At 37.9% G+C, this 26507-nt stretch overlaps 1 protein-coding gene across 3 annotated transcripts; it reads right to left on the reverse strand.

Annotated features, from left to right (window-relative positions):
• Positions 1 to 1230: 1230 nt before the first annotated feature.
• Positions 1231 to 24113, reverse strand: LOC111573943 (phosphatidylinositol 3-kinase regulatory subunit gamma-like). Of its 3 annotated transcripts, none has more exons than XM_035952017.2 (12): positions 23523 to 24113; positions 19943 to 20678; positions 16481 to 16621; positions 15763 to 15868; positions 15425 to 15523; positions 14379 to 14559; positions 13946 to 14068; positions 10994 to 11136; positions 10679 to 10855; positions 9801 to 9872; positions 9198 to 9359; positions 1231 to 8997 (listed from the first exon to the last, which is right to left on the reverse strand). In XM_035952017.2, the coding sequence occupies exons 2-12, from the start codon at positions 20193 to 20195 to the stop codon at positions 8808 to 8810; spliced, it is 1647 nt and encodes a 548-aa protein (XP_035807910.2). In that variant the 5' UTR covers positions 20196 to 20678; positions 23523 to 24113; the 3' UTR covers positions 1231 to 8807. The 3 variants fall into 3 exon arrangements, with proteins under 3 accessions (XP_035807910.2, XP_023134090.3, XP_054874649.1); XM_023278322.3 differs by having other exon boundaries at positions 13946 to 14071; XM_055018674.1 differs by lacking the exon at positions 13946 to 14068.
• Between the last annotated feature and the right edge of the window lie 2394 nt (positions 24114 to 26507).

Genomic DNA, 26507 nt, shown 5'->3' on the forward strand with positions numbered 1-26507 from the left:
CAAAGCTAGCACTGAACGTATTTTCGGTAACAACGTCCGACAGCCGGCAGCTACGATATGAGGGAGCTAAGATTTGCACTGCGGAAGATGAAGCCGACCCCACAAACGCTATATTAGCTCCACTGTCCCGTCGGTGATGGAGGAAACTCAGCGGGATCAGACCTAAACTGAGGTAGATGTGAGGAGCATGGGCAGCAGAACATAAAATGTTGACTGTAAGCTCATCAGTTTCTCAAGACAGTTATTCTTCAGAAGGTCAGTGAAGTCGCCCTCCATCCAGAAAAATCCTTTCAAGTGCATGAACTAAAGCTGATTTACTCTCCATTAGCAGTTCTGAGTTGATAGGTGATCAAAGTCAAGCTCTCATGGCTGATTAAACATCTCCTCACCTCAGCCATGTCACCATGCCCTTCTGAAGGTAAGACTATGAACTCTGTGCTGTGTATTGTGTTTGGTGATGGTATATGTGTTTACGTTGTAAGCTTTTCTGATGGATTGGGAAGCAGGTTGTTCAACTTGTCATGCCTTCTAACTTTTCCATTTTTTCACTCTGCCTCCATACACATTGTATTTTTGGTGTTCTGGTGCTCAGTGGTTGGCAGCCCTCTCCTGTCCATTAATTGTGTTTGGGGAGTTGTTAAGGAGCTATGAGTAGAGAAGCAGCAGTTCAAGGTGTGGAAATAGCGCTGAGCCACAGTCATGTCTAATCTCACTCCACTTTACTAAACAAGTCAGTAAGATGTTTGTCAGCACCAGTTGCTCTGTAGCATTTTAACATTTATGATGTGCCCGTTGACATTGAGCTCATTTAGTACAGTGTTTAGTCAGTGTGCACAAAAAGTCTGCGAGGTAAACTACAGTATGGTATGGAGTTATTTTAAGCTATCGTGTGCAGTAAAGATGTTTAAATCTAGGGTGCAAACTATGTATAATGTAATTTAGTGACCCGTAGTACAGTTTTCTAACCAGTAAGTTACATACAACAAAATATGTGCAGTACGTCTTGAGAACCAAGCTAGATGCACATATTGTCTTTGGTGTTTGTAGTGTGCAGTCTAGCAGCATTGCTCTTACACAGACTTTTTATGTAATTATATTAAGTGGTATTCGTGTTGCAAATTGGTCTTTACTTTGTTAATCCAGGCCTGTTGTTTTTAGGCAGACACTATCTTCTGAATAGTCAAAAAAACACAACACAAAAAAAAACAAACAAAAAAACAGAACAACTCATTAAACCATAATCTCAATTTTATTTAGGATCTGAAAGTGCATACATGAACAGTACTGTTCTGAAGTAGGTAAAGTCAGGTTGTACACCAGCAAAAATGTCTGAAACCAGTTTTCTCCAAATATGACTCCTAAAAGGAAACACAAGCTATTTCTGATTGAGGACAACAACCTGAATGTTATAGCATAATCACTACAGTAAATAAACATTTACAGTAACAGTATTTTCTCACAGCAATAGGCTATTAACTAAGGACAGCTAAGTTCTTTAGATCAAATGAAAAAGACAAGTCCATACAGCCACAATGGGAAAAAAAATTAAAGTTCGTTACAGAAAAATTTGAACAGATACTATGTTAAACACGATGCAGAGACAATTAGAGGTATTTGATCATATGCACAGCTCAAAGTCCCTGGATTTCAGATGTTTAAAAAAGGTGATCAGGATCTTTTCATTTTACTCTGGATGAAAAGAAAAATATATCTCCCAAAATAGTTTTAAAAACATCACTGCTAGATCCCATCATGTTGTGGCATGGAAGAAAGTTGAGAACAATTGCCAAGCCAATGAATGGCACCCAAACACTGTAAATGTGCATTTCTTCTGACAAACCATCCTGCTCTTCTTGACTTATACCCACGTCAAACCCAAGACACCATTCCTATACTTACTAATCCCCAGCGTAATACCTGATCACATACCACACCAAACCTACCTACAGCTTTAATACTCTACATTAGCCCCTTTCCAACATGCTCTCATTTCCTTTGAACTGACATCATCTTAGCATGTTGACTTCATGTTTGAATAAGCACCCTGGTCACTTTCCTGTTAAAGTCTCAGGGAGAGTCATACAAGGTCAGACCTTTTAATACTGATGTTATTATTTTCTGTACGTCTGAACTGCATGCAGTTGCATTAACAAATATGCACACACAAGATTACAACAACATGTTATACGTTGTTATGTGTAATGGCAGCACAATCTCCTGCACTATATGTCGCTTTGTATTTGGCAAATACTGTGTATATACTATGGCTCTCAGTGTCAGTGATATGTCTGAATGAAGCCATGAGAAACATTAATGTAAAAATGACCCATGTCTGAATGACAGAATGCTGTCACTTAAACAGATTGAAGCCAACAATTTAACATATTCAATATCTGAAAATCTCTATGCCTAATTAGTCGCTTCACTTAATGGTGTTTGATCTTGTACCTAAACATGACTGTTTTCTGCCGGCTAAATGGTTGAAACTGCAAAAGTGCAAATGTCTTGGGGCAAGCAGTTTTTTTAATGAAACATTTCTACCATGTATGTTCCAAGCAATTTCAATACGACTAGGTTAGACAAGTTGAGTTGCTTCAAGTTTGGGGATGATTGTCATCATCGTTAAATAATACAAAAAATGTAAATACAGAATACTGATATGAGGTTGTAAACCCTGGGTTTGAGTTCCCAAATCACACATTTAAAGCCCATCCACCACCACTTCCTCACAACCTTTCCATTTGCCTCTCTGCCTGAATAGCTGGCTATTTCCTGCATTGTCACTGAGCGCTGCGATAAGATATAAATCATATTCTGCATAATCAGCCAATACGAACAGAATTTCTGTGGAACTATATCAGAATAAACAAATGCATTCCCAATATCTGAGCTAAATGTGGCATTATTACCATTGAAACTATCACCACATCAATGGACCACAGACAAACAAGATTATCTGTTTTTTTACACATACACTGTAGAGCTCATTCAGTCATTCCTGCCATATCAAGCCTTACAATAAATCTAATGAGCATAAGTGAATAGACCTAGAAATGTCTTCTGTAAAGGCATCTGACTGAGTCTTCTTCTCGGAATCCAAAAAAGATTTACAGCTGTTGTTGCTACACTATCCACCTGTTCAACTGATTTAATCTTCCATGTCACAAATCTGTGGTATCTAGCATACATTTTGAAGAAACCTTTAAGAATTTCTCTGGTTGTTATTCATTTTAAACCTCCTTAGTCGGAAGAGAGCATACTGGTCAGCAAGCAAAATCTAAATGGCAATCATTTGTTTCATTTGTTCTAAGTCAAGAAACATGAAATTTGGGATGTTTAAAAGTTAGCAGGATAGCTCAATGGCTAGTACGTTGGTTCTTGTTTATTAGTATATCTTGTATAGACCAAACTTTTACAACAATCTGTTTGTAATTTTACATTTTTCTTTCAACATTATATTTTCTGTAGCTGTGTGTAATTCTTTTAATATACAACAGCAAATGCATCGTGACAATGGTTGTTCAAACATTATGTTGGAATTAGTTGGACAAAGACTTAATTAAAAAGATTGTTCATGACACACATTTTAAATGTGATGCCAGTTATTCCCCTACAAAACATCATTTTAAAAATGTTTTTGTGGTATCTCTATTTTGCTTGTGTTTGCACAGTGATAAAATTACAAAGAGACACTAACAACAGACCAAATTGTGCACACTTAATTACAAAGATGTCTGACTTCACAGAACTAAATATTATGATCACCTCATTAAAGATACCACAGTCAAAACATCTGTTTTTTGTAAGTGCTATGACGCATCAATCTCATGAGCAACTTTATCATATTTACAACCACCACATGTCCACTTGCCTTAGTAACAGAGTGAATGTACATGAAGACACAGTTTTAGTATCGCCACCTCACATGAGATAGTGTGCAAATGCTATGCTTTAAATCTAAACCCCACAGAGCAATGGTCTTGTCTGTTTTGTGCACTTATAACATGTATACCCATTTGTATACCTGCTACAAAATTTACCGAAATGCCTAACATATATATTTTTTATATTCACAACATTATATAAATTTATATTTTAAGTCATAAACTTAATTTAGCACTCAATCTAATAAGTGTGCAAAAAGTTAAAAAAAAAAAAAAAAAAAAAAAAAAAAACAGACATGACCTGGATGACAAGGGACAGACACCTACATTTGGTTTCTCATAGGTTAGAAGTCCTACTTGCATTACCACATGGAGGCTGTGGGACATGGTCCACAACATATGCAGACCTTACTACCGTGCAACACTATATTGCAGAATGATGTGATTACAAGCACAACAGACCACAACCATAATGAAAGCTTTTGCATTTGCTTTGATAAAGAAGTATGAGTCATACTGTATGTATGACAGGTGATCTCAGAGAGGTGCACTAAAGGAAAACTACGGCAATGAGTGCCTAGCACCAATGATGGAGATAAAGCAAAAAGCAAATAATATTATTAACTAAGTATTTCGCAGAATATATATAGCTAACCCCTTAAAGAAAGGTAGCGCAACATATCTTTTATAGCTGGTGGTGTAATTATAGTACCAGAACTGGTATCAAAACAGTACCCAGCCGTAATGTCCATATTCTGACCAGTTGTTAGGGTAATCTGTTACACAATGATGGCATGCAAAAATCAAACATTTACAACTTGTTACTGCCACAGAGCAGGAATCTGGCATAATTTGTGCAACTTCTTTCACGATAATAAATAGTCTGACAAAATTGACACTTTCAAGTGTATGTATGCAGTGACAGTAAAACATGATCTTTAAGAGACAAGTGCATTTAAGGTAAGCAATGAAACAGGAAAAAGTAGATACGGGTAAAATATCTATAATCAAATCGGTCTCAAAATGTAACAAACTACTCCTTTATGTCTTAAGTAATTATGTCTTAATTAATGGGCAGTCCAAACTGGCAATGCTATAATTAATGACTACTGTATTTTCTCTATAAAAATAGATTGAATAATTCAGTGTAATCCACAAGCACCACTTCATCTCCACTCAGAAATTGCACAATCAAAGCAGTCCCTGGGTCGCAAACCTGTCGCCTATCCAGATCCCTCTGACCCTGGATAGGTCTGAAATGTAAACAGTTTTCACCATCACCATATGAATATATGTCACACTGAAGGAGTTAAAAAAAAAAAGTAAATCATCTCTTGTGCTGATGTGTACCAACATTTTCAAAAATCCAATTTCTATGATTTTGTCACATTTTATGGTTATATATTCTATTTGGTCCATCACAGCTGGAATAATAGCTAACTAACATGGCTGCAAAATTATAAAGTAGTAATGAAAATGGTTTTACTGCTGTTCATTCAATCATAAGCCTTCACGTTTTAAAGTAACAGTAGGTCTGCAAAAGGGATGTCACAATATCAGAAATTTTTAAGTCAGAACAAATGCCAATGCATCATCATGATTCTTGATGCCAAATTTGATGCCAAAAAATCTTTGTGTAATATCAATAATGTCTTTCTAAATGATTTAAAGAAATACAATAACAAAGCAACTGCCAACACACTTCTAACATATAAATGCACAGTGGTTCAGTGACAGACTGAATGGTAGCGGGTGTCAGTGAGCAAAACCTTGCTCATTTTGTGAGTTATCTTTAGCCTCAATGAAGGTTGTGTGTGGAGCATTTCTACTACATTTTCCCACAAGTCTCAGCAGTTATATTGCTGTACCAGCATTGTCTAGTATCTTCAGCGCCTACAGCATAACAAAACAGATCCCATCACATTTTCAGAGTTTTGGCATCGACTTGGTACCACAGTATCCGTTCTTATGACATCCCTATTCCGTAACTCTTTTTGAATCCATAAAATTGTTACTCAGACTTTTAGCCTGTCTTTAGTTTTCCAGTTTTTTACTGTGCACATCAGGGATGTGGTTAATAGTGAGTTATTGTTTAAGTTCAAGTCCTTCAAAATTATGAGCCTTTGTTTTTGTAATCATTGTTTATCATAAAATTGATATATTGACAATTTTTCATGCCAAGTGTGATGTAAATTCAGTGTGGCAACTGCTGCGGGAAAAGGGGATTTTTTTTACAAATTTTGGTAAAAATAATAAAATATAATGTCCTGGAAGCAATTTGTTTTTCTAGTATTGCTCTCCCGGTGGGTACTTGCGCTTTTGTAACCCTGTATTCAACTAGACACAACCTGTTCAGCTCATTATGGCTGAAACAAAGTACTTAAAGGCACTATTCAGCAGTTTCCTACAAAACTAGAGACATACAGTGTAAGTCTGTAATATCACATCATATCAAGCTCCAGACTTAACAAAGGTCTCAGATCAGTGTCTCCAACCTCGCTAATCCTCACAAACAAAATCAAGAAATTAACCTAATCAGTTAATGATGTGAACCAGATTGATAACTTGCATTTACTTGAATAACTAGCTTTAGGTAGATACTCCAAGATTTGCATATATTAAACAAACAGAAATACTGTCATAGCTTCCTTCACCTCATGTCTACTTTGTGTGTTGTCTAATTTGTAATGTCAGTAAGAAAATAACTTTTCTATTTGTAGTCATCAAAATAAAAACTTCATACTTATTTCGAAACAGCAGTATCTGTGAGATCGGTGATAGCATACATTCTCACAAATCTCAAGCTGTGTTCTCGCTGTCTTTGTAGGGTTGGGATACAATAACAATCACATTTGAATCCAGTATCTTATTATTATACTTATCAGGTCCAAACCCTTTCAAGTCCCATATATATGCTCATTACGTTTAGCTTTCATCATTTGCAGTTGGTGAACTTATGAATAACTGCAACCAAAAATTAGTTTAGATCTGTGATCTCCTGTTAATTGGCAAGAATCTAGAAACGTAAAGTTTTTAGCCATAGCTACAAAGTTATTCAACATTAGCAGTAGTTAAGCTTGCTAATGTTCACACAAGGTGTGACCTAAAAATGAGACGAGCAGCAGATGATATGAAATGTGGCTTGTTGATTGTTGTAACACACTGAAATAACAGCTGCAGCATACTGACTTAATCAAAGGAATTTTATACAAACTACTAGATCAAAATGATGGAGGAGACAATACTGATTTGTTCCACATAAGACTGGGCAGAAAGCTCTCCTATTTTCTGAAAAGACAGAAAACGTCTGCTGTATAACATGGCTGATCATTTCTTCAGAGCAGAGTCTTCATTATAATATAGCGCTAATGACATTTGCTGTTTTAACTGGGGAAAGCGACAGTCAGTCCTGGCAATGAATGCAAAGCTGCTCATGTTACTTGTATGGGTTCAACAACTGTCTTCATTAACAAAAAATAACAAGGAGAGATTAAAGTTTCAATAAGAGATTTGCTAGCATCGGATATAAATGAAACTAGATATTTTGCCAACCAGGAACAGGATTCAAAATGGAAACTACCTATGGGAACCCAACCCTATATCTCTGTGTATTTATGTTGTCTTGTTTTGGATAAAGTGCTTGTGTGTCTCCTCAGTTTCTACAGTACCCATAATGCACATGTGCAGGGTAGTGTCCCATCCTGAGCTCAGTTTCCCAGAAGCACCTTAAACAATGCTACTGCACCGATTATAACGATTTGATTATATAGAATATACATACTTTGGAGGGATGCAACAAATTCACTCTTTTAAAGTTTAAAAGGTGAATCTGGAGGACAATGTACTAGTTTGTAATGGGTCACTGGAAAAAAATATTTTAGAAGTGTATAAGATGCAGTATGAGCCATCCGTGGCCAAATATAGAGAAGAGGGCTTGATATTGTTCAAAGCTTAAAAATATCAAGGCTCTTCTAATAATTTATTGTGCTTGCCTTTCGGGAAAAAATATAAAGAATTGCACAGGAATATTTGATGTCTGGAATAGTGGATAATGTAAATCAGCATTTCTCCACCAGCTAATTATACTCTTCTTATCATACATGAAAAACAAGTAGCCAAATTATATCTGTGTGCTTTGATTGTTCTTGTTATGAATGGTTTGCATTCTGTACTCTGAAAAGAGTATTCTGAAATACAAACACTCTATGTAAACCTGATGTCCTTGTTACAAACCGTTCCACTGTATCAGATTTTGGCAACAAGTTTTTGTAAACTTGTCAATACTAATGTAGTCATGGAGCAAAAAATTTCAGCTCTACCTTATTCTGCTGCAGAAGTTTAAATTCACTACTGAATTTTGTAAAAGATAAGTACTTAATCCAAATTGTGTTTTGTAAGCATTATATGCAGATGGAAAGTTAATGGGATTTTTCACAATAGGAATAATGGGTTTAAAACAAGAAATAAGATTAGAACAGAGCTCCAGCTTGGCTTTTGACAGCAGATTAATATACTACTGATTGGTCAGTGCCGTTGCAATGACAACAGCATTAAATAACCCTCTATTTCCCAAACTAGTTCACAAGCTGGTGCCAGGACCCATATATACAACCACTGTAATGAACAAAGGTGACAAAAGGCAGAAATGTAATCAACCTAACAGTGATGTGGATAAAGTCCCTAAAATCTGTTAAATAACTGTGACTGTTGTTCAGTAATGCTTTTTGTTTGTTGTCACATCATAGCAGTGTTGGATTATTCATTATCCAAATTTTAGCAGTTAATCTGTTGGTGGGAGTTCTTATATGGTGACAACACTAACCGGTACTCTGAGCCTGGAAACGGTGTCCATTTGGGTGTGTCTTCAGTGCTAATACTGTAAAGCTTTGGGAAAGTGCCATCAGGGTGGTATGCTGGTGTGTCTCAGCTGGACTGCTGGCTGAGAGCAGGCCAGGCCAGGGTTACATTCAGCTGCTGGTTGTGTTGGATCAGAGATGTATGTCGATAATGGAGCACAAGCTCTCTCAGTGATGAATACAGGTTGTAGGGCTCAGCAAAGCCATATCCTGTGGACGTCCTGTAGATCACACAGTGTTTCACATCCCCGTCCACACTGCATGAGAGGAAACTTGTCACCTTGTGTATGCAATTAATATATTCAACTAAACATATAATGACAGTGTGTTGTCATGATAGAAATCCCACATTACAGCAGAGTGGTCAGTTAGGGTTTAAAAAGGGCGAACACATTTATTGACAGTACAATAAAATATTGTTAGAATACTGAAAATATGCCAATGTGAAGGTACTCACACAACAGAGCAGGCAAAAGAGCCACTCTGAGTCTGACTGTCTCTGATTAAAAAAGTCCCATCCCTCCGCCCTCTCAGCAGCTCCTCCGCCTCTTTTCGTCTCATGCCTCCAACATACCAGCTCCTCTCCTCCTGGTGGATATCATCTGCTAGAGTGTAGGGGCTAACAGTTTTTGGAAGGGTGTTAGGGTTCATTTAGATAGAGGAAAGATATTTGCTCAAAAAATAACAAGGATGCTATACACCTATGGTGATCAGTATTAATGCCACTTCCACAGTGAGACAAGAATAGGCAATGTTGGCAAGTTTATGTTTTAACAATGTTTATGACATTTTAGTTGAGATAATAGAGTATTTGACAGAAAAGTATTGGACACCCCTCCCCACTGTACATGGCACAGATGTTTGCATATGTGCTGGTGCGTGTTTCTAAGAGCTGCAAGCCCACAATAGAAACATGTTTCAGGATTTAGAGATTGACTGATTATATGAAATAATTATATTTAAATAAAAACAGCAAAAACAACTTCTGTTGTCCAGCACTTTTCTGCTGACATGAATAATTTGTTAGTTTGGCTGACCAGGACAAGAGAAGGATACTTACTCTTCTTCTTCGTTCCTAATACCCAGCCAGTCGTTAATCTGGCTCTGCCTAGTGCCTTGCTGCGTGAGCCAGCTGAAATGTGGACAAAACACAGTTAGAAGGCTACGATATGCAGATTATTAGCAAACATGTAATGTATCCTCTGAGTCCTTCTGTAAAGTTAAATTAGGCAACAAAATACCAGATTATACTGAAAGCTTGACTTGCAAGATAGAGAAGCTGGTTAAAAAAAGTGTTAATTTTAGTGGGAGTTATAGTGTTTTTAATATGTAATAGTCAAAAACCCCCTTTTGTGGAACAGGGCTGTAACACCCTTCAGCTATAACACACAGTCTTCCCATCAGGTTTATGATAAAGGCCCATACTAAGCATATTGAAGATCCACAGCTGTGGCAGCATGGAGAAGAACAGCTGATTGCTTTTTCTATGTTTATAACTCAGCTGTGTCACTGGTATGTGACAGAGTGTTTTGAACTGTAACTTTTATCAGTTAGATTTCATCTGGTGGATCTGAGCAGAGTCGTGTTAACACATCTGATTTGCACTGCGGTTTGGGACACTATGTGGGGGTCATGTGATATGCAGACTGAATTATGAGACAATTCTAAGAATGCTACATAGATACGTGCTTTATGAAGCACACTCAGAAGTGTCACAAACACTGGTCATCTTGGAGATGCTGCCATCACTTGTACTGCAGTATGTATTGTGAGCAAAGCTTTCTCTTTGTTTTGCCTCTTCATTTTTTTCTTGTTCACCTGATAAATACAAACCTATTTATAACATTTCTATATCTGGATCTGTCTGTACAAGGGGTATTTGGGGACAAATAATAAAACCAGATTACAAGAAACATTTCTCTGAAGGGTTAAACTTACAGCAGGTATTGATCTCTGATCTTTCTGAGCTGCACAAGGTCAGGCTTCAGGCTGTTAATTTTCCTGTCGACCTCCATGTGAGCCATCGCCTTGTTTCTCAGCTCTTCTTCTAACTTCTTCTTGCTGTTGTGGATCTCTTCCACCCTCGACTGCAGTTCATCTGAGTTACTTTGAATCCTATAGCAAACATACAACTTTAGCTAATTTGCTGTATAATTTGAGTATTTTTACCTTCACTTAAATATTACTGCAAAATACAAATAAAATCAAATACATGAAAATGGGGAAAATAAGTAGTTGTGTTTGGAAACATACTTGTCAGTCTCTGTATTGCTGTCCAATGTGAGGAACATGTCAATGTATTCTTTGCTGTAGCGTTCTTGGGTTTCACACTCCTCCTCGAAAATCCGAATGATTTCACCAAAAGCCTCAATGGCCGTTCGCTTGCTCTGCAGTTCCTATAAAGGAGAAGAAGCAAATCTTAATTTTTGTATTCAAGGCCTTATAGCCAAAGGTGGCCAAAATAGAACATTGATTTAAAAAAATGAAACCGTAAATTTACTTGACAAAAAGGAGCCTTCAATAGCTCCATTTCAACCGAAAATATTTGGAACTTTTTTTCCCCAAGAAGATTTTTATGAGTCGTTTGGGCTAGCAACTATAGACAAACTGCTTCAGTCCAGTAGGTGATGGTCATGCAGAAGACTGTATAGCATACACCAGGGGCATTCAACTAAAATTCAGAGGTCCAGTCAGAGAAAATGTATTAAAGCAAAGGTCCTGAACATCATAATCTTTAACATGAATTGGTGTGATATATGTTGATGTAACCTAGTAGTTTTATTGGTGTGTGCATATAATCAATAACTGACCGTCAAATCAGATAAATACAGTATGGTTCAAAAACATTTTGACAATATTAATTAATAACTTTTGATATAATTGTACGTCTTTAATAAAGTGCAGAACTTGGAAAAAGTGACCGAACAACCTGAACCAACTTAAATACATATTTAACATTTAACAATACCTAAATCTCCAAAAATGTAAACAATCAAAGACTTACATTTTTTCCAGTCTTCCCTGCTGCTTAATGGGAGAACTGAGCTACAGCTTGCCCTGCCAGTATTTTAAATGGTGACCTGAATGGTGTCAGGGCTGTTCTCAAACACATTTGGAACTCATTGATTAGTCTGGAACAATATTTAGTTTTGGTTATGTTCATAGCTGAGAAAGCTTCTTCCTCTTGGTGTCACTTTGCTTATTTTTCTTTCTTGCCTGTCTTCATCTCGTCTGTCCCTTGTCTCTCAACTGTATTCTGAACGCATAGCTTTAGCGCCTACCACGCAGAGACTTCATTGGACACTGGAAAAGCTGCACTGGCAAAATAAAAGCAACCCGTCAACTTTAAATTCCCATTGCAATTTACTGATTACAGGTCTGGGTCCGTATCAGATGGGGCCCGGATCTGGGCCGTGGTCCACCAGTTAGTGACCTCTGGCATACACCATATAATGTGATGGATTGGCATCATTATTTGTGTGCCAGAACAATAGCAATTAGCATGGAAAAAATTTAAGTTGCTGTTGATCGTAATAAACTGCTTTTGCAAATGGGGCCACCGAGTCAGTGCTGGTAAAGAATGCAACTACAACTTGTCGTACAACTGCCATTGCACTGCAGAAGCTTACAAACAACTCTAAGTCCAGGAGCATCTCTCCTTTATTTGGAGTCAGCATTTCTGCTGCATGTCAATGTGTGCACAATTTGTGCTCCTCTGTTGAGAAAGTATTCATGGCAGAATTCATTCAGTTTCCAAACAGTGACAAGTTGAAGGAAATTGCAACACCGTTGGAGCACAGACGGGGGGTTGCCACAGTAAGTAGGTGCAATTGATGGATCACACATCCCCGTCCTTAGACCAGTGGAATAGCAGAGTATTAAAACGCAAAGGCTGGCATTTGTCCATCCTACATGCTGTTGTGGATGGAAGGAGTTTCTTTGGAAATGTTTTCATCAGAGCAGCAGGGATGATGCCACAGTGCTACACTTGTCAGGATTGTGCAGTCTTGTCAATAGGGCTTTGCTTGTCCCTGATGAAACACAGAACATTTGTGGACATGATGCGTGGCACCATGTCCTTGGTGACACAGCCTATCCTCTAGAAAAACTGGCTGATGAAAGCTTTTGCAGACAGTGGATGACTGACAGCCCAGCAGCTTGTGTGCAACTACAAAATCAGTAGAGGGTAGTGGATGAGAATGCATTTGGAAGATTGGAGGGTAGATGCAAGGTGCTTGGTACATGACTGCAATACACACAGGGTCAAACAGATAGTATTACCATGTTGTTTTCTGCAGAAGTACAGAGAAGAACTTTGTGTTTATGCATTAAACCACCCTGAACCACTGTCATACCGAATGACTAGACACGCGTACAGATTGAGCAAACAAAGTGCCAAATTACTGCTTACAGCAGTGATATGTAACACATTTTTTAAGTTTAACTCATACATTTGTGAAAAATCATGCCTGGTGGCTGTAATTCAGTCTGCATACACCTGTTGTACATTTATTTGCCTGTCATATATATATATATATATATATATATATATATATATATATATATATATATATATATATATATATATATATATATATATATATATATATATATACATATACATATATATACACATATACATATATATATATACATATATATATATATATATATATATATATATATATATATATATATATATATACATATATATATATATACATAACAATCGTTTCAGCTGCATAACTAACTTATGTTTGCTTAATAAACGCATTACCTGCAATTCTGCATGAGGACCTTTGCTTTTTTCACCTACGTATTGACAGCCAGTACTTCTTCAGAGCTTTATTAATATTAGCATATAACTACAAAGTGTTATGTGCCTTTTTACATATATTTTTTAAAGTGTTTTTTTCATTGGGTATTTATTTTCTAGACGGTATTAGAAACAGGGAATTGAAAAAACAACTAGTGATATCTACTGACATGAAACGTATTTGTTGATATATTTATTTTTTAACAATATTACCAAGTTTTAAACAATCCTTTTATAGAACTACAGATTTTCAAAAATCTGAAATTTCTCCAAGATGTAATTTAGACCCTTGTTCCTTTAATAGAAATGTACTGAATTCTTCCACAGGTTTGTAGTTACTGGGGAACGTTCTTTTGGGAGTATGACTAATGATTAAAATGCTGTTTTACCTGGGAGGTTTGATTTAACTCCTCAAACAGACGGTCATACTCTTTGCTCTTCTCTTTGTATTGATCATGAAATATCCTCAGTTGTTCTCCAGCTGTATCAATGTCAACTTCCATCAAAATCTGCTGCTATACAGACAAAAATGTAAAAGATATTTAGGTATTTTAAATTGTCCCATAATGCATTTAATCTGATCTACAAACAAACTGCTTCCTTGTCTGTTATCTCTGTTACTATTTCTGATACAGGCAAAACCACAAATAGACCAACAATCTTTCATTAAAAAAACAAAAAAAACATGACCAACAATAACAAACCTCACAGGTTTTTTATACTGAGAAATTACTTAGATAAAAAATCAGCAGGGGGCAACATATTTTGTTGATATATTGTAAAACAGCATACATTCACAGCTCAAAGCCCTTATAAACTTACCTGCTGGTATCTGGATATTGGATAGAGTAACCGTGTATCCAGTTTAGAATTGTACTGTGCTAGTGACTTCTTCTGGTAATACTGGATCAGGTCCACCACAGAGGGAAAGGCCAGTGGCTCTGAAAAGCCATACTTCCCCCCATGATGGTCGATTTTTATGAGTCTGTTGTAGCCATCTTTTCTGAAAAAGTCAAAGAATGAATTACAAAAAGATTGTTATTTAAAACATAAAGGAACACAATGTATACTTTCCATTTACTTCTTGCTCTGTTTGTTTTATGCTGGATCTGTTCAACCGCTGTACTCCCTTTCAGAAAACAGAGCTGTAAGTGTAGTAGCCCAATATGCAGTGTATGGATTTGCATGCCTGCAAATTGGAAGAGTCTCAACTTCAAGACTATGAAATACTTTGGGTCACAGTTATGTGTGTAAAGCATGATCCAAATGTAAGATGTAAGAAAGATTGTAGACAGCACTGAATGAAGTTGGAGTGCATCTGTTACTTCAGACAAATGTGAGATGGATGACTGGAAAAACACGAGTGAAACGCATCTTGTGTAGACAGGGTGTTATGTTGCTGGCTGCTGGAGTCCGCGCCAAACTCTAATCAACAAAGCTTTATATCTGAAACCTTGGATGTCCTGATTCAACTAAAATTAGCCAGAAACCACAAAATGTATACAGTTACACTTTAAAAACAGTAAAACTAAATTTGGATGTTGAAACCAGGAAAGCATAATTGACCTCTGACCACAGCATGTACTTGGTTTATGACACACATTTATACAAGACCCAGACTTCTAATAATTGTGTTTAGCTCAAAGGCTAAAAACTTGAACATATACAGTTGTTATGCTAGTTTAAGGTATCATTTTATGATGGCCTTACTTAATTTTGTGTGATGTAATTTAACCACTGTCTAATGTTTTCATGACTTTAACACATGAAAACAGTCTGTACCAGATTCGTGCACATGACACAAAATTCTGCTGGAAAAATGTAGATTTTACATCAGCCATCTCCACAATTCTTAGCACTTAAAATACCTTAGTGTCAGAGTATATTCCCCCTTTATCCTACTGGAAGCATCTCGGACAAGGAATGTGCCATCAGGAGTGTTCCTCATCATCTCATTTACTTCCTCTCTGGTCAATACAAAAGGACATAAAGATCTCAGTCTGAGCAAGACTCATAAAACATCATTATCATTAACAGGCTCACTCAAACAACCAAATCCTTGAAATAAAACCTCTAAAAGTTGCATAAATAGTAATAGTTGTGACATCTGCTAGTCTGTGAAAAAATGTTTGAGACAATTTAAAGGAATTTTGCTTGAAAAAAATGGTTGTGTATGATATAAGCAGGCGATTTGAACATTCAGTACCTTGAGATGTTGCCCCAGTACCACTCTGCTTCAGACAGCTGGTGGTTGTCAGTGCTGGACTCACATGCTGCCATAGCTTTGGTTATATTGTTCTCTGGTTGAAGTTCTGATCGCAAAGATTAAATATATATTACAAGGCATATATGTTAAGAGACTATGAAGATCCGGTTTTAGGCCTCGGAAAAATCATGAGAAAAATAAAGAGGTTTAATGCTGAAAAAGAGAAACATTTTAAAATTAAAAGTTATTGTAATCAAGTGTAAATATTCTTTTAGTTTAATGTGATGCGTTATGTTGCAATAGAATGCTAGGCTTATTGTTTTGATTATGAAAAAACCTTTTGGCTTCCATTCATTTTTGCTCGACATCAAAAACTAGTTCAGCAAAGCAAGACACTATCATCATCACCGCCAGTTTATCCTTGTTTACACACATTATATAACTGTCGAACAACTGGAAAATATATAAACCTCTACTGAAAATCCATTAAAGCATTTAATTTGTAAAATTTTGATTTTAGAAAATTACAAAACTGTGCAAGTAATTGATGGGCCTGAAAGCACAAGGATGCTGGTATTTTGTATAAAAATGGAGCATACTACAACGCTAACAATCATTTTCTAACACCAGATGTTTTGTATTTTACTTTAATTTGTAACAAAAATAATATACACCAAAGGATATGTTGCAAACAAGACAAAGAAATGTTTGAAAGTACCTCCTTCCTTGGTGACATTGGTTCTCAGCGCAGGAAATGCATCATTGTGATCAGCATAGGATTGAAGATCCTGCAGGAACGATGTCGGGGTGGGAGACTGTGCCTCGCTGTCGTTTTGGCTCATCTCAGTCTCAAAGAACTCTGAAACATCAACCGCACAACAACCCAGCGTTACCCACGATGCCCGTTCAAGCCAGTCTGTCTATGTTGATCTGCACTTTGTGGCTGTTCTGCATACACTGCTGGCCTCCCAACAAGACTCTAGAGGGAGATATCGTTGTGTTGCTTCGTCTTGCACCATGTGGGAGAGTCTGTCCAGACTAGTCTGCTGACAGGTGACACTGTCTGACTGCCTAAAATACCAGAACTGGCACTCCTCAATGCTCAGGCACACTCAGCCAGACTCAGTGCTGCGTAGTACTTGACCTCGCCTAACAAACAACAGCTGTCTACAGCGAGATGCCATGGCGGCCTGAGGTTCTGGAGGCGATGTGCCACTGTGTCTGTTGGTGTTTATTGCCCCTGTATGTGTCGGTGTTACATTAGGGAAGCAGGGAGAGGTGAGAATCTGTCTGTCAGGCATTTTCTGAGATCATTACATTTATGTGTAAATTGTTTGTGTTTGCCAGTATGCCAACACGCGTGTGGTGGTGATACATGTGTGTAGGCAGTGGTGTGCTGTTAGCAGTAGATGTAAATCGTCCCTTCAGCACTTGTAATGGCATGCCTGGAGATGCTTTAAATCGCTGCTGCAGACAGTCGTATGTTGGAGGAATCATACTTATGCTGCTGTAAAATTAGAAAGAGGGTAAACTCATTAACCCAGGGCCTACAAACAGTGAAGCTCTGTCAAGACCTGTCTGGTATTGAAAAACATAATAAAATCTCTGCATCTAATAAATCCTGAATGTACTAAAATAACTTAACCCATTAAAGCCCCAAAACCTTGTGATCAAAGCTGCTACCATTTCTTTCAGAGTTTGTTGTTGTCTAGAGCTGAAACAAGTTGCTGGTTAATTAGTTAGATGATAGAAAACTAAATCAACAATTATAATGGTTAATTGTTTAGGCAAAAATGCCCAATGTGGACTAGTTCTAGTTTCTCGACAGTGAGAATTGGTTGCTTTTCTTTGTCTTTTGTCACAAAAAACTAAATATATTAGGGATTTGGACAGTTGGTCATAAAAAATAATTTGACAGTGTTGCATTAGGCTGAAAAATTGTGATAGATGATTGTCAACATTTGCTGATATTTACAGTACTGACTCACTGATTAAATAAGATTTTAGTTTTTTTCATTGCACAGAGGACTTTGAAATGTAGGTTTTGCATATTTTGGCTTGTTATGAAGCAGAGTTAAGGGCCTTGCTCAAGTGACCACGGTGGCAGCTTGGTGATGCTGGTGCTTGAACCCTTGATCTTCTGATCAGTTGCTCAGAGCCTTAACCACCGAGCCAATTTATAACGTCATTGATTGATTTGTCTCTTGTTGTTCTTCAACATAGCAGCAGGATATTCGGCATTAACCAGGCCCTACTATTCTAAAGACAAGAAAAGCACCCAGAGAGCACAGTACTCTGCCAAGGCTTCTCAGTCTTTGTATCATTTTCGAAGGATGAAATCTTTCATAAAAATGACCTTGCGCTGAGCACAGGCATCTGTTATGTATGTGTACTTTATGTACGGATACCGAATCACATGATCTAAATATTTAGAGGGTGGCGCAAATTGATGGGACTTCGAAACACCCCCACAATTTAATCAATTATTCCTTGTATTAATACTGACATAAGTCCCAGTGGATTTATAGTAGTACCCTACTAACCCTAACTAACCCTAACCCTACCCATAACCCACTTGGCCACAGAGACCTTATTATTAGATATTATATTTGTTAGATGAGTCCAACAGGTGGAGACAGGAAATAGAAAATCCTTCACATGTTGGAAGACTGAAGTCTAACTGAGCGGCTCTACGTTGATCATGTGATCAATCATGTGATCATCAGCAGGCAGCTGATGTAGCGTTCACTTGTCATACAGTGATGCCATGCTGCTATCTCTCAATGATACAGAAGTCTTTAACAAATCCGAGGATCCAGACTATAAGTTGCATCACTGCCAAAATCTAATCAGTGGTCCTTATGTCTTTTCTGACCTTCCCTGAAAATTTCATCCAAATCCGTTATTCTGTTTTCGAGTAACGATACACACAGAACGACAGATTCACAGACGGAAGGACAAACGTACACCGATCGTCACCTAACTCCGCCGCGTTCCTTGACGGAGTAACAACACTGCCATCACGGTTACAATCGGACCCATGGCAGATCAAGACACCACTGAACCTAACAATCTTAATGCTTAAAATAAATGGCGTCTGTGTGTCTTTAAGCTCTTTCAGTATTGAATTACAAAGGTGTAGATAACCTCCCTGCATGCCCTCTCCTTAAAACAAGCCACACATGTACATCCACAGTTGGCATGCTTGCAGTACATAGTCTGCACACACACAAAGTCTGGTTTGCAGGCAGGCATCTACAAAGCGGTCTGTGTGGACTTTTGCAGACTTGGGCCGACAACAAAATTTATGTCCTTATTACTGTTTTGGACATACACGTGCAGCCAGTTCTCAGCATGGTCAGACATACTCAGGCACTGTGTGGGGATATCTGGAAGATTTTATTGCATTTACTCATCTTAGCATGCTAACTCTTCTAAATTACTGCTTAAATGACTTTGAAAATTGATGTCAAAAAATGTTGACACGTTCACAAGTATCTCATTGTCATTGGCACATTTTGCCAACTGCTGGCTCGTTCCTGCGAAACATCACACCTGTTACAAAGGAATCTTGACATTTGATTTGATAGGAGCTAAAGTGTTAAGCAGCATACCACAAAGCTTGTGCAATCATGTTTTTAGGAGAAGACTGTTTTATCCCTAAACATAGACTGCCATATGTTAGAATTTTGTTGCTTCCTATTGGGACTGTTGACAGTCTCTTCCTCCCTGCTGTTTCTCAACTGTTACAAGCCGGTACATAATTTGAGACTATCGGGAAGAGGTTTTTATATGTGTTCACAATTCCTTGCCAAAAACTAGATGAGACAGAGCTTTACAAGAAGGACCAAAGGCTCATGAGAGACCTGCCCGAGTAAATCAGGTTGGCTGAGTCAGTAACATCTTTTAAACTTCTTTTGCTGATCTTTACCTGATTTAACTTGGCTGTACTCAGAGACAGAAAGCTCTTTCCAAAGTCACATTAAATGCAGGAGTTGTTTGGCTTGTCGCACCAAAAAGGAGACACTGCGACAAAACCAATACATTTTTTGTGAGTGTTTCCTCCTCATTCTCTAATTTGTGTAGTATAAATACTAAAATGCATCGCTGTTTATATTGTAAGCAAGCTGATGTCTGTATTGATGCTTAAAAACACTTAATGCAGCACCTTTAAGCTTACCTTGATCTGCTGGTGGAGGCTCAGGCCTACTGCTCATGGATATGTCTGCTTGCTGTCGTGACTGGTTAAGCAGTGATGACATCATCACGGGAAAGACAGGATGGGGCTCAGGATTATCCCCCATGTGGTTGGTGTTCTCATTGATGACCACAGCCTCATCCCTGAGATGGAGGGATGCTAGCAGTGACATTGGCAAATCAGCTGGCTGTAGCTCGTTGTCCTCTGTCCAAAGCTGAAAACTCTCCGCTGCCATTTTCACAGCACTGACTGAATGCTCCAGCTAGGTTTTGTTGAGAAGGTCAAGCGGCAAGATGATGGTGCCACAGTGCAGTTGATCACATACTATCAGCTTACAGTTACACTCATGGCTGAGGATAGAGAGGGTGGCTGTGCAGAGTTCATGACTGCCCAGTGTTATGGAGGTAGAACATGTTACTCAGCCAAGACTCCTGTTTTAAATGCATAATGCAGCAGAGCGATGGCATTTCCAGTAGATCCTGTTTTTTCACTCTTTTATACTCATTTATTCAACCGTTGCTCTGCTTCAAAGTCATTTGCTTAAAGAAATTCATACCTGGGAGCCACGCAGAACAGTCATAGTTTGAGCATCCGACTGCCTTGTTCACACACTTTGACAATAGTTGTTGAGCTGTAAACCTGTTGTTGAGTGACAGACTGAAGCACAGTTGCCTGTTTTCTTCTTCAAGATCCTGTGCATCACCTCATCTCAGGACATCTGAATCAGAAAAGGCAGAAATAGTCCAGAAATCAATCATAATGCCCTGCAAATATCTGGCCAAAAATGTTTTCATATCTGCTTTGATTTACAGTTCTGTCCCCTATACTAGTGTATTGTTGTTATATTGCATATCATTGTTAGATGTTTGGGGCAGCCATCACTGCTCCTTCATGCTCCAGACTTGCTGCCCAGTGTGATGATGTAATGTTACAGAAGTGCAACAGCGCAAAAGCAGAAGATGTTAGGTGTCTAATGCATGCAAAAAAAAATATTGTGAGATAATATCAATTTGTAGACAGTTTTTCTCCATATAATTTATACAGTGGTATCTTTACTTACATGAGACCATTGGAGTAACAAGGCAGATAACGCTGCAGAAATTCTTTATGGTCCTATTGGATGTTTACATTGTTTGTGTTAATGTGATGATGTATCTTGAGAAGATTTCTGGCAGATTCTTTTTTTTTTATAGAAACGTCTCCCAATTGATTTGCCCATATATCATATCAGAATATGTAGTCCCTTAATAAATGGTAAAATTGATATATCACAAAGTAGCAGCTGCTTTGATTTCTCAATTTATCATCTTTAATAATTATTCAAGCATTGTCTGGTTCCAGCTTATCAAATGCAAGACTGTTTTGCTTTTATTAGTCATATATTATTGTAAATGGAATATCTTTGGATTTTGGACAGTTGTTTAGTTTGAATGGCTATTTTACAATTTTTTGTTTATCTTTTGGCTTTTTGCTAAATTACCAGATTATTTAATACAAACAAATAATAATAAAATAATTGATACTTAGAGCTCTAATTGCAATATCAATTTACATGTACTAAAATCAAGACTGTCACCGGCACCTTCACCCATTACTACTGTTGACTGTGTTGGTCAGATCAGGAGGAGCCGGATAAATATAGACCGGGCTGTAAGCTGCCGAATCCTTACTGAAGTAGTAATGACACATTCACAGGCCAATTTGTATGATTTGCATAAAACTGGTGAAGAATCCCCTGCCCTAAATAAAATAATCGTAAAAACATCTACCAGAAAAGAGCTCCTAACCACGTCCTATAAAGTAGAGAGTCAGTTATTCTGCTCTTGTAGAATAACTGACAACATGTAGACGCAGATAATTTGTCAAAATATAGGTAGGATAAACATCTTTCCCCTCACCAAAACACGTAGCAGCAGCAGTAACAGGATTTGGTGCAGTGGATAATGAAATAGAGATCTGCATTCCAAGAAGAAATTGGCACGAAAAAGATGACTCCTCAAATACTGTATATTACCCAAAAATTGACTAATTTTTACTAATTTAGCATCACTCTTGAAAGTAGACTACCATCCCTGAATGCAATATCCAAAAAAATATAAAACATTGATCTCTGGATTTTTTTTTTTTTTTTTTTGGGGGGGGGGGGGGGGGGGGGAAACCAGGTGAGCATTTTTTTTAATGCAACAACTCTACAGTATTATATAATGACACTCATTGCACAGTAAGGAATTCAGGGTGGCTGCAGCTAAATCCTCCTCTCCCAAGCGACTGGGATTAGTCAGCGGTTTATTATTCTGCTATATTCTTTACAATGTGATATCTTATTGAAGGGATTTGAGGTAAGGCTATCACACAGTTGCTCTTTAAGATGAAATGGCCATAACTTTGTTCTTATAATAACTTGTTTTCATTTAAAGATATAATTTGTTTGTCAACATGATTAATAGCATCCTGTCCTAACACACAATGTCTTAAGAGTGAACAAAAAGATCACAGGTGGAACCAGAAAAGAAAACAAATCACACAAGCCTCTTTTAACTTTACAGACATGATTTGCATATTCTCTGTCTAAATCTGGACTACTAATACTTTTCAGCATCAATTTTAGCTATCAGAAGTATTAAAAAGCTTCAAAAATATAATTCTGATTTTATATCTTTTCAAAAATAATTATTTGTATTGGTGATCATTTAGATTCCTTAGAATTGTCTTTCAACGAAAGAAGCATATGGTAGTATCTAAATCCATTGCAAATTGAAAGTCGAAGCTTTGGAAATGGCGTCCACATCGAAATAGTTCCAGTGGTACACAGCCATGAAGTCGCCATGGACCGATGTTCACGGTACATTGTGTCGAGTTTCTGTTCGGACAATGCGGGATACTAAACCTGACATTATCCAAAGTCACATAAGTTAAATGGCAAATGCCAGTTTTCTCATGTTTTAGTATGTTTGCCCAAAATAAAATCCAATACACATCCATGTGCGACAACAAATCATACATGAGAAAGATGTGCTGTTCCAAAAATTACCAAGTGTTTTAATGGTGACCTAATCAAAAAATAAATAAATGGCGCTTGCTTGGTTCATGCAAATCCATAAGGATAAACAGTGGTGAGAATACAAAGTTGAGGTCACGAAAACCTTTTTGCGTATGTTGCATTACCCAGCAGCGCTCTGCTAAAAATGTCACCTACTTTCACACAATGTACGTCAATTAAACTCATCAAGACGACATCCTTTAGATAATGCCAAAGGTTCTCAGCAGTGTTGACTGTCCTCTGTATTTCTTAGTTTTAGATTGGTTCTGATTTCTTTTAGGTTCGGATTGATCAATGTTGCATCCCAAACTAAAAACGGGACAGCTTATGTACGCCATATTTTCCCAACGCCTTCAAGCTTCCCATCGTCCTGTACCTAAGCTTCAAATGACGAAGAGACATGAAGGCTGAACATGCATGGAACTTTCAAAATGGCAACTTCTGCTATTGGTAACATCTGGACAATCTGAAAAAAGGAAGCATCATCAGGAAACTTAGCGGTACAGGACAGTGCACACCTACCTGGGCCAAAACAGAACGGACCGGGCGGCATGGGATGCCAGCATTTCGTCGACATCCATGAGGCGGCGAAGAGACGTGGCTGGACGCACACGTGGCTCAGATCAAACCAACCACCGGCCTCGGTCCTCACGCCATTCTGTCTCCCTCCACCCCCCAGTCCTCCTATCCCGTACAGCCTCTCCTCCCGAGTCATCCATCTTTAAAGATCTTCTCCACTGGGTTGTTGTCCATCCCCTCTGAGTGCCCCCCTCTGAGTCCGTCCCCACGTTGCCATTCCTCTGGGTTTTTCCTCTTCACCAATACAGCTCATGTCCTCTTGAAAATCAAGCTTTTTCCAAGACGTTTTCCAATGTGTTTACTTTCACGTGCAGTGCACAGGAAAAACTCCAATGATCTGTGGGGTATAATTTTAAAAAAAGGCTATAAAAATGTATGATAATATGAAAAATGCTATCAATATTTTCTAGATTGTAGAGCTTATGCAGGTAAAGGAAAGACAAAAGTAAAAGAGCAGCACTACTCTTCACACCGTAACTCTTTTTTACAGTTTGAGAGCAGCACAGTGTGGATGCACAGTGGAGGGACAGAAGCATGAGAATGAGTCGGTGGGAAAAAACTCCTATATAAATAAATAAAGGAAGGATGCCACTGTTGCTATACAGAGCGAGGGGCTTAGCAGTCTCCTGAAATCCTATTGGTTGTCCTGTTGCCATGTGCTCAGTAGTCAGCAGAGATGCTGCTAACAAATCAAGGAAATGTTCTAATATTAGACTGTATGTATCTAGGCAGCAGGAGCCCCTGACCTCTCAACTCCGCCAGCGTTACGTTCCACTTCACAGATCAGCATAATGAAAGAAGTGGTGTGGAAGTAACTGGTTAAAAAAATGTTACGGCACTGTAGACAAAACAGCACACTCAACCCCTCCTCCACCCCGACTCCCTCCATGATATCCCAGCCAGTACAGTTACAGTAATAGACGGTTAAGGAGAAATCCGATTCATCTTTTCTGTAGATTGGATATTTGTGACATGCAGATAACATCTTAGCATCTTAGCATGTCTGAACAATTTGTCAAAGATTTAGCTTGTAAAATATTTTGTTGTTTAGGTCCTTCTGTGGTAAATTAGGTCCATGCATTAAAAATTAAACAAACCGTGACTGGTGAGCAAAGGAGAAGGCATTCATTTTTAAAACATGCTATAGTAGTGTGTGCTTTTTCTTACCCTGCATTTGGTTTGGATTTTCTGAATAATAATTTGGCATAGATTATCATCTCTGTTGTTGTTAAGGTGTCTAATGCTGTCAGTAATACTAATTCCTCTAATTACCTGATTTTACATTTATCTCTGCTTTGAGGCCAGCGCTTCTAGCAGTGGATTTCCAACATATTCAACAGCAGTGGAAGTGACTGTTCCATGCTCTGTATCAGTTTGTTCCAGTTCTTTATCAAATCGCTTTAATGTTTACACTAGTTCTGCTTGTTTGGCAATGCATATTAGATGGGGCCATGACGTATGTAGGACTGTGTTCTTGTAGGAGGGTAGGGATGGTTGGGGTTTGCTATATCATCATTCTTGATTCATTTGTATGGATGACTAGTGCAAAGTGCTTTCATGTAATCGTGCTGCATAATAATGCTCTCTATGCCACTTTGTAGTCTTGCAGTTGCTTTTCCATGTTCCCAAGATATCCACATATTTTGTTGAAATTAATGCAAATTGACAGATGGGTGTGTAGGAAACCTTTAAAATTATATCTGACATTGTTTTAATTATGTGTGCAAATAACAAGTGCAAATGTACGTCAGTGAGACTCTGCATAGCACTTTCAAAGTCACCATGATTCAGTAAAACCCCCTTGCAAGTGGTCCAGATGAGATTAAGAAGATGAATTCCCATAATTGATTACAGACATTTTTTAATGTTTCTTTTTGGAGGCATTTTTGTCTTTATTATACAGTGAAAGCAGAGACAAACAAGAAGTGTGGGAAAGAGAGCAGAGGAAGGACATGTAGTAAAAATTTTCACTTGATTAAACATTAACGTGCAAAAAAAGAGAATGAACACTCATGACACCTCAGTCAATACTGCCACACCAGCAGGCTTCAACACTTCAGAGATGAATGAAATAATGTGTTTGGTTCGATGCTTCTGAACTGTGAGCTGTCAAGAAAGTGGCACATGACAAAGTAGACAACAGAAATCAGTACACCTCTCTTCAATACCACTTAAATGTCAAATGATTAAACTCAGTATTGCCTCCTAATAACTGCATTATTTCCTATTTGAAAAGTAGATTATTTGCTCTGTTTAGATTCACTGTATTAAAAATACTGTCCCACAGTAGGAACTCAGTGTAGCAAAGTCAGTACACCTTTCGATTTTTTTTTCAGTACTTCATGTGACTAACTTAAGTGCTCAGGATGGACTCCACTTGGAGGATGCATAATTTCTGGAAGGATGTTCTGCCATTCTTCAGACATTTTTTTTCTGCTCCTCTTTGCTGGAAGGGTTCAAGTCAAGCAACATAGTATTCACTTTTTCTTCTGTCGAACCTTTCGTGTGATTTTGGCAGTGTGCCTCGGATCGGATCATGCTGGAATATTTCTTTTCTGCCAAGCTCCTGCAGACTGGGAGTCATCTTGTCAGCCAGTATTTTGATCTCCACGGTTATTCATGGTGTCATCTATATATTACCTATGTTCTATGTCTTTCACAGTCATTTGGTGTCATGTCATCGCACTCCCACCTCCATGCTTCAGTGTTGGGGCGATGCACTCACTGTGGTTGTCCTGACTGGGTTAACAGAAAACATGCCGGAGTCCATCTGAGCCAAACTAATTTATCTTGGTCTCATCTGGCCAAAGAATGAGCTTTCAAGATTCATCTGGGTTCTTTTCATACTTTCTAGCAAAGTTTAATCTTGCAGTTTTATGCCAAAGAGCAAGGAAGATTTTTTTTCTTGGATTCAGTGTATAGAGGGTC

Source organism: Amphiprion ocellaris, chromosome 2 (genome assembly GCF_022539595.1).
Source record: "Amphiprion ocellaris isolate individual 3 ecotype Okinawa chromosome 2, ASM2253959v1, whole genome shotgun sequence".
Taxonomy (NCBI): domain Eukaryota; kingdom Metazoa; phylum Chordata; class Actinopteri; family Pomacentridae; genus Amphiprion; species Amphiprion ocellaris.

Excerpts from the sequence above, each read along its gene's own strand:
- LOC111573943 (XM_023278322.3), bottom strand. The coding sequence starts at position 20,195 with ATGGCAGCGGAGAGTTTTCAGCTTTGGACAGAGGACAACGAGCTACAG. Across the intron at positions 14,072-14,378 it reads CAATATCCAGATACCAGCAG|CAGCAGATTTTGATGGAAGT; the intron begins GTAAGTTTATAA and ends TTGTCTGTATAG. Across the intron at positions 10,856-10,993 it reads AGCAATACAGAGACTGACAA|GATTCAAAGTAACTCAGATG; the intron begins GTATGTTTCCAA and ends TGTTTGCTATAG.